Source organism: Globicephala melas, chromosome 9 (assembly GCF_963455315.2).
Source record: "Globicephala melas chromosome 9, mGloMel1.2, whole genome shotgun sequence".
In the NCBI taxonomy this organism is placed as follows: Eukaryota; Metazoa; Chordata; class Mammalia; order Artiodactyla; family Delphinidae; genus Globicephala; species Globicephala melas.
The window spans coordinates 17,215,700-17,229,261 of record NC_083322.1 but is presented as its reverse complement, the minus strand read 5'-3'; the positions used below and the strand labels follow the sequence as shown (position 1 = coordinate 17,229,261).

At 41.1% G+C, this 13,562-nt stretch overlaps 1 protein-coding gene across 1 annotated transcript; it reads left to right on the top strand.

Moving 5' to 3' along the window:
• The first annotated feature begins 2,145 nt into the window (after positions 1-2,145).
• On the top strand, positions 2,146-12,744 carry STMP1 (short transmembrane mitochondrial protein 1). Its single transcript, XM_030853923.3, has 3 exons — positions 2,146-2,264; positions 9,624-9,677; positions 10,608-12,744. The coding sequence occupies exons 1-3, from the start codon at positions 2,250-2,252 to the stop codon at positions 10,680-10,682; spliced, it is 144 nt and encodes a 47-aa protein (XP_030709783.1). The 5' UTR covers positions 2,146-2,249; the 3' UTR covers positions 10,683-12,744.
• The last annotated feature ends 818 nt before the right edge of the window (positions 12,745-13,562 follow it).

The window sequence follows — 13,562 nt, the reverse complement described above, 5'->3', positions numbered from 1 at the left end:
GGTGAAGCCAGGAGGAAGCTCATAGCTTGTGAGACTATGGAACAGCTGAGAGACTGGACATCTGGCTAAGGTCAAAGAGTTGATAGGATAGAAGGTAGGATTTTGGAATGTAATACTTCACAGGTGGAGCAGGTCCAGGAGGTGACAAAGTGTGGGTTATGAACATGATGGTGGATTGCTGAAGTGGTGTGAGGATCAAAGTCATTAGAGGTAAGGATTCTTTGAACATACAAATGTTCATGGCCTTTGAAGTCACCCATGATGATGATAGCTTGGGACTGAATGGAAGGCTGTTAGATGCCAAACCTTCAGTGAATGGGGGGACTGCCTAAGGAAGTCAATAAGTTAAGGCACTGTGAAGGGGTAGAGGGAAGACATGAATTTTAAAGGAGGTTTTTAAAATATGAGAACATTTAAGTAATAACCTGAAAGTAGTCAAAGAATCCTGCCTTTTCCATGCCTCGTGGTTATTTGGGGTTATGGAGAGAGAGCCTTTAAAAAGGCCTTAGGGGAAAAGCCAGACTTCATTTAAGGCTTTATCTGTAAGAAGGAGACAAGGTTTTATACAAGGAATTTCAATAAATATTGTGTTCACTTTCTGGGCACTAGGAATGGAGTTGTGAACCAAATAAAGTCCTCACCCTCATGTAGCTTATAGTCTGGTGTCTTGTAACTCAAAGCATGGTTCACAGACCACTAGTAGCAGCATCTCTTAGGAGCTTAGTAGAAATACCGACTCTCAGGACCCAACTCAGATATGTTGAATTAGAATCTGCAGTTTAACAAGATCCCCAGGTTATCTGAATGCACATTAATTTTGAGAAGCCCTGGTCAAGACTTGACTGACTCAAGGTTTAACCTAGACATATTGGAAAGTAGAGTGTGTTACAGCCATCTACCAGCATCTCCTTCCTCTTGGCAGCCACTTCAGTTCAAAGAGACCCTGTCTGTTCTAGTTACAATTGATTGGAAAGCAACTGACACCAATCATCATTCCTTTCCCAGGTATTTGAAAATAGTAATGAAAGAGTGATCCAGTCTTTCTATTGGATGGACCATTTAATGAGTAAATTTAAGTAACAGTGGCCATATTCTGGAAAGCAGAAAAAAAACGTAAAGCAAAGAGAGAGAACAATGAGACAGATGTATGGAGAAGGGCAGAAATGGAGAGAAAATGCTGCTTAACTCCTAATAGCTTTCCTATTCCTCCTTGTCGTCTACTGTATAATACACTCTCATTTGGTTTAAGCTAATATGATTTTGTTTTTACTATTTGAAACCAGAGTTCTACTTAATATAGCAGATAAGGGTGAATTCAAAAGGCTGAGAGCAAAGAGAAGACGGTGGTCTTACTTTGTAAGTGTGTGTGTTGATGGAGGTTGTAGAGGGATTCGAAGACCAGGAGTAGGAGGTGGCATCTCTGTGTGCAGAGAGGCCAGGAAGAGGTCTTCCAGAGCTCACTGTCCACACCTGACACATGACAAGCATTTATGGATCCCTTACCTTGTCTCATTTGATCCCCCTACAATTCAGCAAGGGAGCTGGTGCTAGCCCCATTTACACTGAAGAAAAGCAAACTTCAGGGAGGTTAAGTAACTCGTTTCTGGCTGCCCCAGGAAGTGCACGGCAGTCATGAATCGAACCCAGCTGTGCCAGACTCCAAAGGCCTCCATCTTACTACTTAACCTCTATCACAGATCCTCAACGCAGGTTACACAGCATTATCTGTGGAGCTTTTGAAAAATACAACTCTGCGTGGGGCCCCAGTGGAGTATATCGCAAAAGCTCCACAGGTGATTCGCTTTGCACGTGGGGATGGGAACCACCGCCTCCTGTGATCCTTCTAGGTCAGGGAGTTCTAAGACTGGCTGTACATCATAAGTGTGGCGATGCCGGTTAATAATATAGATTCCTGGGCCCCGACCCAGCTTTACAGAAACGGGATTTGAGGACTGGGCCCTGGAATCTGAATGTTCAAAGCTAATGCAAGCCCGGCTTGGGGCTTGGGACTTGCTCCTAGCCGGCCCCGCACGCTCGCGCCGGGCGGTCAGTTCAGGAGGTGATCCCGAGGAGCTCCGCCAGGGAACGCCAGAAGCCGCTTCCGGCTGATGCGAGGCGGAGGGTGCCAAAGGGGCGGGGCGGGGCGTGAACCGGAAGTCGGCCGCGGGCTCCGCCTGTCGCGCCGGAGGAGGCACTCTCGGACGGCCCACGGAGCTGTAGCTGACCTACGAGTCTTCCTTGCCGACATTATGCTCCAGTTCCTGGTGAGTGGAGCTGCCGAGGAGCGAGCTGGGAGCCCTGGGCGTGGGTCCGTCGGGTCCCACTGCCCCCCGCGCCTGCTAGTTGCCTGGCGGGGTGGGCTGCGGGGTTTTGTTTCTGCCTCACCCAAATCCTTTGGCCGGCATTTTTCTGCCTCCCTTTAAGTCCCTAAAACTTCTGAGGGGTCAGAGCGTGCGTTTTCAAAGCTCTTCTGTGACGTGCCCGCGTGCTTTGTGTATTCCTCGAGTTAAGGCTCCCGGGGTCCTTAATGACTTTTTCTGCACTGCCACCCCCTGACGTAGACACATATCCCGTCGACTTAGAGCCCTGCTGGTTGGCGTCTTTGAAAACGTAGGAGGGCCAGGAATAAACTCTAAAGGAGTAAACCGCCAGAATTAGAGGCCTGGGGAGCGCTCATCAGACCTTTTATAGCTTCCAGACGGAGGATGGCTGGTTGCTGGCCTGAGTCAGGCCCTGGTGTACAAATAATTTTTCCAAAATGCTCACTCTAGGGTAAAACGACTGTTACCATGAGTAAACAAATTATTTTTCATGGGTCTTTCAGTTAAAAGCGGGTTTTCTGGCAAAGCCCCATGTGTTTCAAAGATTGCCTGGTTGAAGGTTTCAGGAGGACTTGCCAGACTTCCAGGTGAAAGTCTTTCTTCCAGGTTTTCGTGCCTTCAAAACTGGATGTTTAAATTCTGATTCTGATAAGAGGCAGGTATTGTAATACCTTCCAGGTGGCCGATGGAAATTGAGTGCTCTTGGGATGAGATACTTTCCCAAATGTTACGTTCTTTATGAAAGAGATTAAAGAAGAAAAAGTGCCCCTCTGTCCTTTTTGAGATGGTAATTAATTTTTCAATCTCTAGGCCGGAAAGAGAGTATCCTTGACATAAACTGCCTAAACAAGACATGGCTACACCTCTGCTTCTGGAAGTTTCTCCAGTGTCCTAACTGGGTATTAGCTTAGGAGTCAATAGAAATAATTACTGCCATATGGTTGTAGGAAACACTCAGGTTAAAAACAGTGTCAGCCCCAAAGTGTGAGATGATGTAATTGAGTCTCCTGTACAGCCGTAGCTCATTGATAACTGGGAGGAAGCACATGGATTCATTTACACTTAACTTTCTAGGTACCTTTGCAGAGTGACTTTATTTGGTTTTGAAATAAACTATTGCTGTGTATGAATATGGATGTGACTGATATGCAAATTCAGAACTCTCAGCATTTAAGGAGAGATGCTGAAGCCATTCATTAAATTCCTAGTTCAGAAGTAACACGGATGTTCTCCCACCTCCTCATTGCATTTGTTGAAAGAAGTAATAGCATAACTTTACCTTGATTCTAACTCTGTCAAATGATTCACCAGCTCATTTGAACTTGGGCAAATCTTTCTCCTTGCTCTCAGCCATTTCATCTATAAAACAATGGGGTTGATGTAGATGATCCCTGAGATCTCCTCGAGCTTTTAACCTGTGACCAGCCATCATGTCCTAGTGCTTAAGAGGTCAGATTCCAGAATCAGACTCCTGCCTTTGAATTATCATTTTTAAGCAGTGGGAACTTGGGCAAGTTATTTAAATTCTTTATGCTTCAGTTTCCACATCTGAAAATGGGAGCCTACTTCATGGTTTTATTGTGATGATTAAAAATGAGTTAATACATTAAAGTACTTGAAACAATGACAGTAAGGACTCAGATATTGTTCATTTCTCCTTGGATTAAAATATTTGCCCATCATCCCTATATCGAAACTTGCTGCTGTGGTCCTGCTGCGTCTTTCCCCTTGCTTGTACTGCAGTAGCTTCCTTAATTGCAGCATGGTTTAGCCAGTTTGGTGTAAGGAAACTTTTGAAGCTTTTAAAGGGAAACCTGATATGATGGGCACTGCTCGTGGCTTGTGTACACTGCCTGTTGTACTGTTACTGGGGTAATGTATTGCTTTTCTTATCTCTCAGAGCAGCAGCACCTGGTACTCTTAATCACCGCTTTAATCCCTCCTCCCTCGGCTTTTGGATACTGCATCTCAGTGCTTTCCAATATTCTTACACATTGTAACACACATGGACATTTTTTTAAAAATAAATTTATAATTTTATTTTTGGCTGTGTTGGGTCTTTGTTGCTGCGCGTGGGCTTTCGGTAGTTGCAGCGAGCGGGGTCTGCTCTTTGTTGTGGTGCACGGGCTTCTCATTGCAGTAGCTTCTCTTGTTGCGGAGCATGGGCTCTAGGCACGTGGACTTCAGTAGTTGTGGCACGTGGGCTCAGTAGATATGGCACATGGGCTCAGTAGTTGTGGCTCGCAGGCTTTAGAGCACAGGCTCGGTAGCTGTGGTGCACGGGCTTAGTTGCTCCGCGGCATGTGGGATCTTCCCAGACCAAGGCTCGAACCCGTGTCCCCTGTATTGGCAGGCAGATTCTCAACCACTGCACCACCAGGGAAGCCCTGGAGGTCCCAAATCTTACTGTTTTTTTTTTTTTTAATAGTTTTGAGATACAGTTAGTTCACACATCATACAATTCACCCATTTAAGGATTTAGTGGATTTAGTAGGATTTAGTGTTTTTTCAATATGTTCACAGAGTTGTGCAAGCATCACCACTATCTAATTTTTATATCTAATATTTTATTGCCCCCCACAAAGAAACTCCATACCATTAGCATTCATTTCTCATTCCTCTCACACCTAACCCTGGACAACCACTAATTTATTTTGTGTCTCTCTGGATTTGCCTATTCTGGACATTTCCTTTAAGTTAAATCATACAATACGTGGTCTTTTCTGACTGCCTCTCACTTGGCATAATGTTTTCAAGGTTTATCCATGTTGTAGCATGAATCAGGACTTCATTCCTTTTTATGGTTGATTATTATTACATTGTGTGAATATGCCACATTTTGTTAATTCATTCACCAGTTGATGGACATTTGGGTTGTTTCCACCTTTTGGCTATTATGAATAATCTTGCTATGAATATTCATGTAGTTTTTGTGTAGGTACATGTTTCAGTTTTCTTGGTTATATACCCTAAAGTGGAATTGCTGCGTCAGATGGTAATTCTGTGCACAGCTTTTTGAGGATTTGCAAGACTTTTCCAAAGTGGCTACATCATTTTACATTCCCACCAGCAATGTATGAAGGTTCTCCATATCCTTGCCAACACTTATACATCTTTTGGATTTAAGTCGCCCTAGTGGGTGCGATGAGACCTCATTGTGGTTTTGATCTGCATTTCCTTAATGACTAATGACTAATGATGATTTCATGTGTTTGTTGGCCGTTTATTTGTATATCTTCTTTGGAGAAGTGTCTGTTCAAATCCTTTGCTTGTTTTAAAATTGGGTTGTCTTTTTATCATTCACTCATAAGAATTCCTTATGTATTCTGGGTACAAGTCCCTTATCAGATATATGATTTGCACATATTTATTTCATTCTGTGGGTTCTCTTCACTTTCTTGTTGGTATTCTTTTTTTTTTCTTTGTGGTACGCGGGCCTCTCACTGTTGTGGCCTCTCCCGTTGCAGAGCACAGGCTCCGGACGCACAGGCTGAGCGGCCATGGCTCACGGGCCCAGCCGCTCCACAGCATGTGGGATCTTCCCAGACTGGGGCACGAACCCGTGTCCCCTGCATCGGCAGGCGGACTCCCAACCACTGCGCCACCAGGGAAGCCCTCTTGTTGGTATTCTTTGAAACACAAATGTTTTAAATTTTGATAAAATCAAATTTATCTATTTTTTCTTTTGTTACTTGTGCTTTTGGTGTCATATCTAAGAAACCATCGCCTACCCCAAGATCATGAAGATTTACTCGTATGTTTTCTCCTAAGAGATTTACAGTTTTAAGTCTTACATTTAGGTCTTTGATCCATTTTGAGTTAAGTTTTGTTTATGATGTAAAGTAGGGGTCCAACTTAATTCTTTTGCATGTGGATATCCAGTTGTCCCAGCATTCTTTCCCCATTGGATGTCTTAGCACCCTTGTTGAAAATCACATGACCATAAATGTAAGGGTTTATTCCTGGACGCTTTATTCTATTCCATTGATCTTCATTGATTTTAAAGAAGAAAAACAATTCATTCGTGTTTGCTTGCTCTCCCGTGTGCCTTCTCTAATCTGTATTTTTTCAGCCTTTTTTGGGAACAGCTGTCAGGTGAGTGCTTGCAAAGCAGGGCTTTCATCACGTTGCTGCTGGTAAAGAGCAGTCAGTGGCTCCCCACCGTTTTGTAAATGAACTAAACTCCATTGCTTGTTTTTTGAAGTCCATCAGCTAGCCCTATCCAGCTCTCTGTACTAGTAGTTTCTCTCCAGTTTTTAGTTCAAATCCACTTTTCTAATTGGGCCTATTTCTTTTATTCAGGTCATTACATTGTCATTCCTATCTTGTACCTTGATTCTCCACAGTCACGTCCCTTTCCAGTTTAAATTTTAACACTTCCTCAGCATCTTTAGAGCCTTTAATAACAAGTTGAGGTACACCGATCTCTTTCAGGTATGGTTTCTTAAAAGAATCACTTCTGTATCACTCATTTTGTTACTTAATTCATCACTCAGTTCTGGTTTTTCATGCATCTATTACATTCAAGATCCTGTGCTGGGTGCTGCTTTCTGTTGTTATATAACTATTTTACTTATATGTAGCTTTTCTTTCTATACATCATATAAATTCTTTAAGATAGAGACCATTTTATAATCTTTCCACACGGCTGGATATGAAATTGATTTTCAGGGTATAAGGGACTGTAATCCTTCAATCAAAACCTTTGGAGGCCAGATGTATTTGGGAGGATTTTTTTCAGATTTCTTCTCACCTGTTTGTCCTTTACATCACTTCACTCATGTCACTCCTCAGTCCCCAAACTTCTGGTGTTTTACCATTTATTGTCCCCAATATGTTTGTGAGAAAAAGCTACGTATTCCTAAAGTTTCAAAATGATGGCAGAGAGGACATAATAGTGATGTATTTAGTGTTGAGCTTGGGAAGAAGGCATTTCCCTTCCTTCTGCACTATCTTGTCTGCAGGGAGTACTATGGGGGGACCCTGTGATGTGGAGGAAGACCATGGTGATAGCGTCCAGCCATCTGGATGGACCACTGAGGAGGCTTCCAGGTCTTGGCCTGCAGAGAGGTTTCAGACTCATTCGAGACGTTTTATACTCTGGCTCCAGTCTAACTTCTCAGACTAATGAGTCTCTGTTCCTCAGATTTAGATTTTATTTTTTGAGATCCTTTATTTATTCAGATTAAAATTTTTTACCTGTCTAAACTTGTCTATTGAGTATCCCATGAACAACATATAAATGCTTTTCTGGTGTCATGCATTTTCCTCACATTTCTCTCATGTTGTTTATGTAATTTTACAATATCCCATAGGTAGACCTAGCAATATTCTGAAACTGGAATTGGATATGACTTGTCTAGAGACCCATGGTTTTTGTTTTGTGTTTTAAAATAACTGCTATTTTTTTCATGTGCCCTGATGCCTCGTGAAATTGCCAAAATGAAGACACATTAGATATGCCATATTTATTTTGAGACACACGTGGTAAGAACCAAGAATCCTAGAATGTTGGAGCTAGAAGGAGCATTGTTGGTATAATGTTTTAGAAATCAGGAAACTCAGATAAGCAAAGCGCCAAGGAGGTTAAGTGTCATGCCTAAAGGTACACAGCTAGACAGTGGTAGAACCAGAACTCTAATTTATTTTTCTTGAAATTTTTCAACCCTCTGTTCTTTCTGTTTGGTGTTAGAGCTAACATTCTTAGATGATTTTTTTCCCCTCTTCTTCTTCTTTTTTTTTTTTTTTGCGGTACGTGGGCCTCTCACTGCTGTGGCCTCTCCCATTGCGGAGCACAGGCTCCGGACACGCAGGCTCAGTGGCCACGGCTCATGGGCCCAGCCGCTCCACGGCATGTGGGATCTTCCTGGACCGGGGCACGAACCCGTGTCCCCTGCATTGGCAGGCGGACTCTCAACCACTGCGCCACCAGGGAAGCCCTTCCCCTCTTCTTTTAAGCAAATTTAATACTCTTTCTGGATTTGGAAAACCTCTGACTGCCTGGTTTCAACCCATAGGAGTGAAAAAAATCATTTTGCTTCTTGGTGCACATTGGTAAAAATATTCACAAGATATGTTTGATTAATCAAATGATCAGAAGATGATCTATGGTTAGACTTGATAGCCTCTTTTATGCTTCTTAACTTACAACAAACCTATTTAAATTATGCTTTTGGTGTTTAAAGCTTAGTAAGCTTAAAACTTATTAAGGATCCAGCTGTGTTCTGAAGTTCTCCAACTTGTTCTCTGTTCTCCAACTTGAAGACGATTCGACCACACCACATATGACCATTAGTGTTAAGTGCTGCGCTTTGTTTTTCTCTGTTAACCTCTGCTGTGTATTGAATAGGAGTGACACTGATTAAAGAAAATGATAAAAAAAATCAGATGCCAGTTCACATTTATAACATTAGACGTTAGGTCTTCAGTTGGAGATTTTTGATTATTGGGGGAAAAACCCCAGGAAATTATAGATCATCATTAAAACTCCAATCTTAAGGAACTTTGAAACTCTTTTGGTGTGAAGGGAGTGCTTTAAATTTTCATGAAACAGATTTTGTTCAGGAAGAGTCACCCAGTGGGATAAACAGTTCTCTAAAAATCGTGCCTGTCTCTCTTGTCACTGACTAAGAGATGGTTAGGGGACCTGTGTTCTCTGCAGGTCTTAAGTGCCCTGCCCATTAGACTCCATCCAGGGCAGAGTGCTAAACCATGTGCTGTCTCAGTTGCATGTCAGCTTCCTGCTTTATCTCACTGTATATTTTAGTGTTTGAGTGTGAATCTAATTTAGGTTGTCCTGTGCTCCTGTTATGAATGGCCATGTCCTAGGCCTCAGGTGCCTCTTGAAATATGAAGAGATTGAACTGTGAAGGTCCCTTCATTTTCTAAGATCCTACGATTTAGCCGAATGCTTTTTAAAATTGAATACTTTTTACTTGATGTAGCAAGAAATAAAAAATCTCAAAACCAAAAAAATAAAAATAAATAAACTGGCTTTTAACAACAAAAATCGGAATTTTGGCTTGAGTTTCTAGAACTTACAGCCAAATATTTATAAGGTCGATGTGTTCAGTGCTACCGTATATTCTTTCGTATACTCTTTAACCTTTTGGGAGGATATTTCTGTGTTTATTTTATAGAAGAAAGATGTGAATTTCATGCTATGCATGGCCCTAGCCTGGACATCGGGGTCTTATAACTGTCCTGCGCTCCTTAGAAGAATATTATCCATGTAGTCTGGTGTGGTATTGGATGGCACAGAGCTCCGTCTCCAGTGTGACTCTTCCTGTTCTATCCTTACAGCTTGGATTTACTCTTGGCAACGTGGTGGGAATGTATCTGGCTCAGAATTATGACGTAAGTGACCATATTCACGTCTTCCTTCATTTCACGTAACTAATACATAGTGACTTGTGTTTGCTGAAGTAAGGTATGCCTTCCAGCAAACAAGGTCCATAGGTCTGAGGAAAAAGTCCTGAATTTTGTAGAAAGACTTTCCATTGTTTGAAAAAATAACAGAACTCACAGAAGCACCTGTCACCATAGGAGTGCAAAAATCCCATCAGTTTAGGTGGTCTCATGGTGATCCTGAGCTGGGTTTGTTAGCATAGAGTAACACTGTTAGATTCTTACAGTTCTATGGAAAATCAAGTGATACTTAAATTGGATAATCTTTTCAGCACCCTACCCAGTAGTAGAGATGACTGGGTAATTTGGAGGTGGATTCATATAGTGCAACACATTTAAGGAGAACAGCGTTTTGTGAAGTAGGGAGTTGTATTAGCTTCACTTTACAGATGGGGAAGTTGAAAATCAGGTGACACAAATGCCCATGAATGGGGATCCTAAAAGGTAATGCTTATTTTAAAGAGATAAGGAAGGGAAACATGATATTAACTTTTGATTTGTTTTATAGTGAAGCTTTTAGTGTGATAAAGGGAATTCCCTTTGTCAACCTTCACTTGAGTCATGTGGTTTTCTAGGCAGGTGCTTGTTAATTTATGTCACATTTATTGTTTATATGTACAACTTTTACTTGGCACTGGATTGAGGGGCTAAGTGGGTATATAAAAGTAGAAGTCAGGTTCTGGCTTTTGGGGAGGGAGCCTACTTTAACTTACATCTTTTGGTATCCTTCTTAGGCAGTTATGAGGCTAAGAAAGACCACTGTTGAGCAGGTTTCTTTTAGAGGAAAAGTAAAAAATCCATTTATCTTTAGAGGAAGAGAAATGAAAAAATATTGATTAGGTAGATGCGAAATGATAATAATCTCTTTTCTCTTTAAAGATACCAAACCTGGCTAAAAAACTTGAAGAAATTAAAAAGGACGTGGATGCCAAGAAGAAACCCCCTAGTTCATGAGGCCAACTCCAGCACTGCCTCCTGGATAAACTGATTCTACTGTTCTTGAGGGCCTCCTTTACCATCTGAACCAAAAGCTTTTGTTTTCATCTCCAGCCTCAGCAGTTTTCTTCTTTGCTAGACCCTGCATTGCCTTACAGCACAAATGGGGCCACAAGTTAAGAACAGCCCTTACTTTTCCAACATCCTCACTTCTTCCCTTCCTCCTTCCAGCCACTTGGGAGGTCCTGAGAATGGAATTGTGGTGCTAGATTAGTAAACGTAACCTTTAATTAGTAGTCTCTCCCTTATTCTTTGGGATTTCTACTACCGTTTTCAAAAGAAAAATTGATGAGTTTTGTATAGCTGATGAGATATAAATAATGCTGATTTCACAGTCTAGAAATTATATTGGGTGTTTAAACCTTTGGTACTAAATTATGTTGTTTCAAAATAGTAATTAAAATGAAAATCTAGAAGCCAGTTTCTGGTGAGTTATCCACTAATTTTATGTTGTTGTCAGGAAGCTCCATAGTTGCTAATTTAACCAATAAATCAATTTGCTATTCATTAACCAAGAAACTCTGTTTTGAGAACCCTGTCAGGAACTGGGGAATTGAAAAGTATTTAAAGTAATGGCCTTTGTCCTCAGTAGAATTCATAGTCTAGTATGCATGTTTTTTCCTAACGATGCATTTGATCTGGCTCTGTTTTCTCATAAGAATCATACTTATTTTATGGGATTACAGGCACATTTGACATTACATGGTAGATAAATGAGAAGTTGTCTATAAAGGAAATTTTATGCCTTTTTACATTAAAAAAATGTATTTAAATTATAACTTTATAGTGATTCTCATAAGAAGACTTTTTGTGTTTTTCTTTCTGCAACCATAAATTACTCTTGTAATTTTTCAAGTGTATAATCAGTCCATAATTTTTTTTAATTGATAAAAAAGTTTAAATACCTGACTTTTCCCCTGGGTCAGTACAAAGTGATCTGCATTGTCCCTCAGCTCCTAGTTCCTCTCCCTGGAGTCAGGCACTCGCTAGTTCCCTGTATCCTTTTGCGAAAGATTTTGTGCCTGAACAAACACATGTACATGGGGGTTTTTATACAAATGATAACAAACTATATACAGTGTTTTCCCCAGTGGAGGTCATTCCATATCAGTAGGTAAGGAACAAAGAAACTCTTTCCTTTTTTTGGCTACATAAGGTTCTACTGAATGAATATACCATAATTTTATTTAATCTGCTCCTGAGGAACATTTAGGTTGTTTCCTATCTGTTGCTATTACAGTGATAACCTTGAACCTAATGTTATTATACATATCTGTGCGGGGGGATAGCTCCAAGCTAAAGTCCTGGAAGTGTATTTTGCACTAAATATAAATAAAGGCCCATTTCACTGGGTGTTTGGTTCCAGAGGGCTTGTTGGGCAGCTTCACTGATGATGCCATTTCTGAAGACATTTTAGCAGAATTAGTAAACTGGAAGAATGGTTTAGAGACTGTTATTTTCAGACAGTGATGCCACTGATACTAAATGTGATTATAAAATAAAGTGATTCTGCTTCTCTTTGGAAACATGGATCTTTCATACATGGAGATAAGTTTTGTCCCTGCAGGTTGTACTGGTGCGTGAGACAGGTTAGGATCATATTATGGTTGGCTTCTCCCTTGCAGTGTGATCAGGGGCAAGCAGCTTATTTTTCTGAAACTGTTGTGTTCTCTGTAAGATGTGGATACAATACCTACCTCATAGGGCTTCCATGAGAAACAGTAGAAATAATGTATGTGATGTGTAGCACAGTGCTTTGCAAATTGTCCAATAAATAGTAGATATTTGTCCAAACATGTTGCTTTTGGTCAGAATACTTTTGTTTTTCTGCACTCACCTTTGGAGCCAGTTTATGAACTGTGCAAAACTTGTCATTATTCTATGGTCACTCTCTTTGTTGATGAAAATCTGTAGTATGCACCTTGATCATACCACCTGGCTTACAAGGTTTGATCTTGAACGACCAAATCCTCGAAGGCTAGAGGTTTACCATCCTTGAGGGTATTCAAAATGCCACAAGCTTGGGAAACTGTTTCCAAAGAGGGATCCCTTGTTATCAACCATGGAGCATTGTGTGCGTGTGTCCAGAGTGGCTTCTTTGAGGGTCACTTGGACATTGGAAAATTAGGTCTCTATAATTATATATTGTAAACAAAGCTCGTTTGGACTTGGAGCTTCCCTCAGGAGTGACACTTACCTCGATGACAGGATCATTTCTGCCAGTGGGAGCCACCCAGCAAATCACCTTCACCGTGTAAACTGCTACACAGTGAACGCAGGCTGACTTCCTGGTCACCATTCAGAGCCCCTCTCCTAGTTTTAGGTTCTTGCAGGAGTGAAAGGAGCTCGGAGTTCTCAGGCAGGTTTATCTTCACTGAGATATATTGTTGGAGGAACCCAGAACCATCATGGCTTTTAAGGGGTGTGGTTATTGTGATTGTGGCACTGAAAGGTACATTTCCTGGGTGTTTTGTAGAGGCCCTTGCCTTACAAAGCAGTGGAGGGATGGGAAGAACCATTGCAAGACATGCCTTCTTTTCTTTTAAAAAAAGTTTGAAAACAACTGCTGATGTGACTTAAGGAAACTTTTTGCTACACCTGACTTAAGAGGGTTACATAAAATTCTACTGAAGGTTACGTGTGAAAAATAAGACTTCAGGGTTTATGTTGGGAACCTAAAAAATACATTGAACTGGAAAGCTCATTCTTAAACTGTAACCCTCCCAAACAAAAAAAAAAGCCAAAGGGAGAGAAAAAAACAAAAGAACCTTACTTAAAATTGTTAAAAGGCACTGTATTTTATGAGTTGAAGTTACCAGTTGATGTCTTTAGATGTCT

Bases quoted from the DNA above. Each gene is read 5' to 3' on its own strand.
- STMP1 (XM_030853923.3), top strand. The intron at 9,678-10,607 runs GTAAGTGACCAT...TTCTCTTTAAAG, and splicing joins ATCTGGCTCAGAATTATGAC to ATACCAAACCTGGCTAAAAA.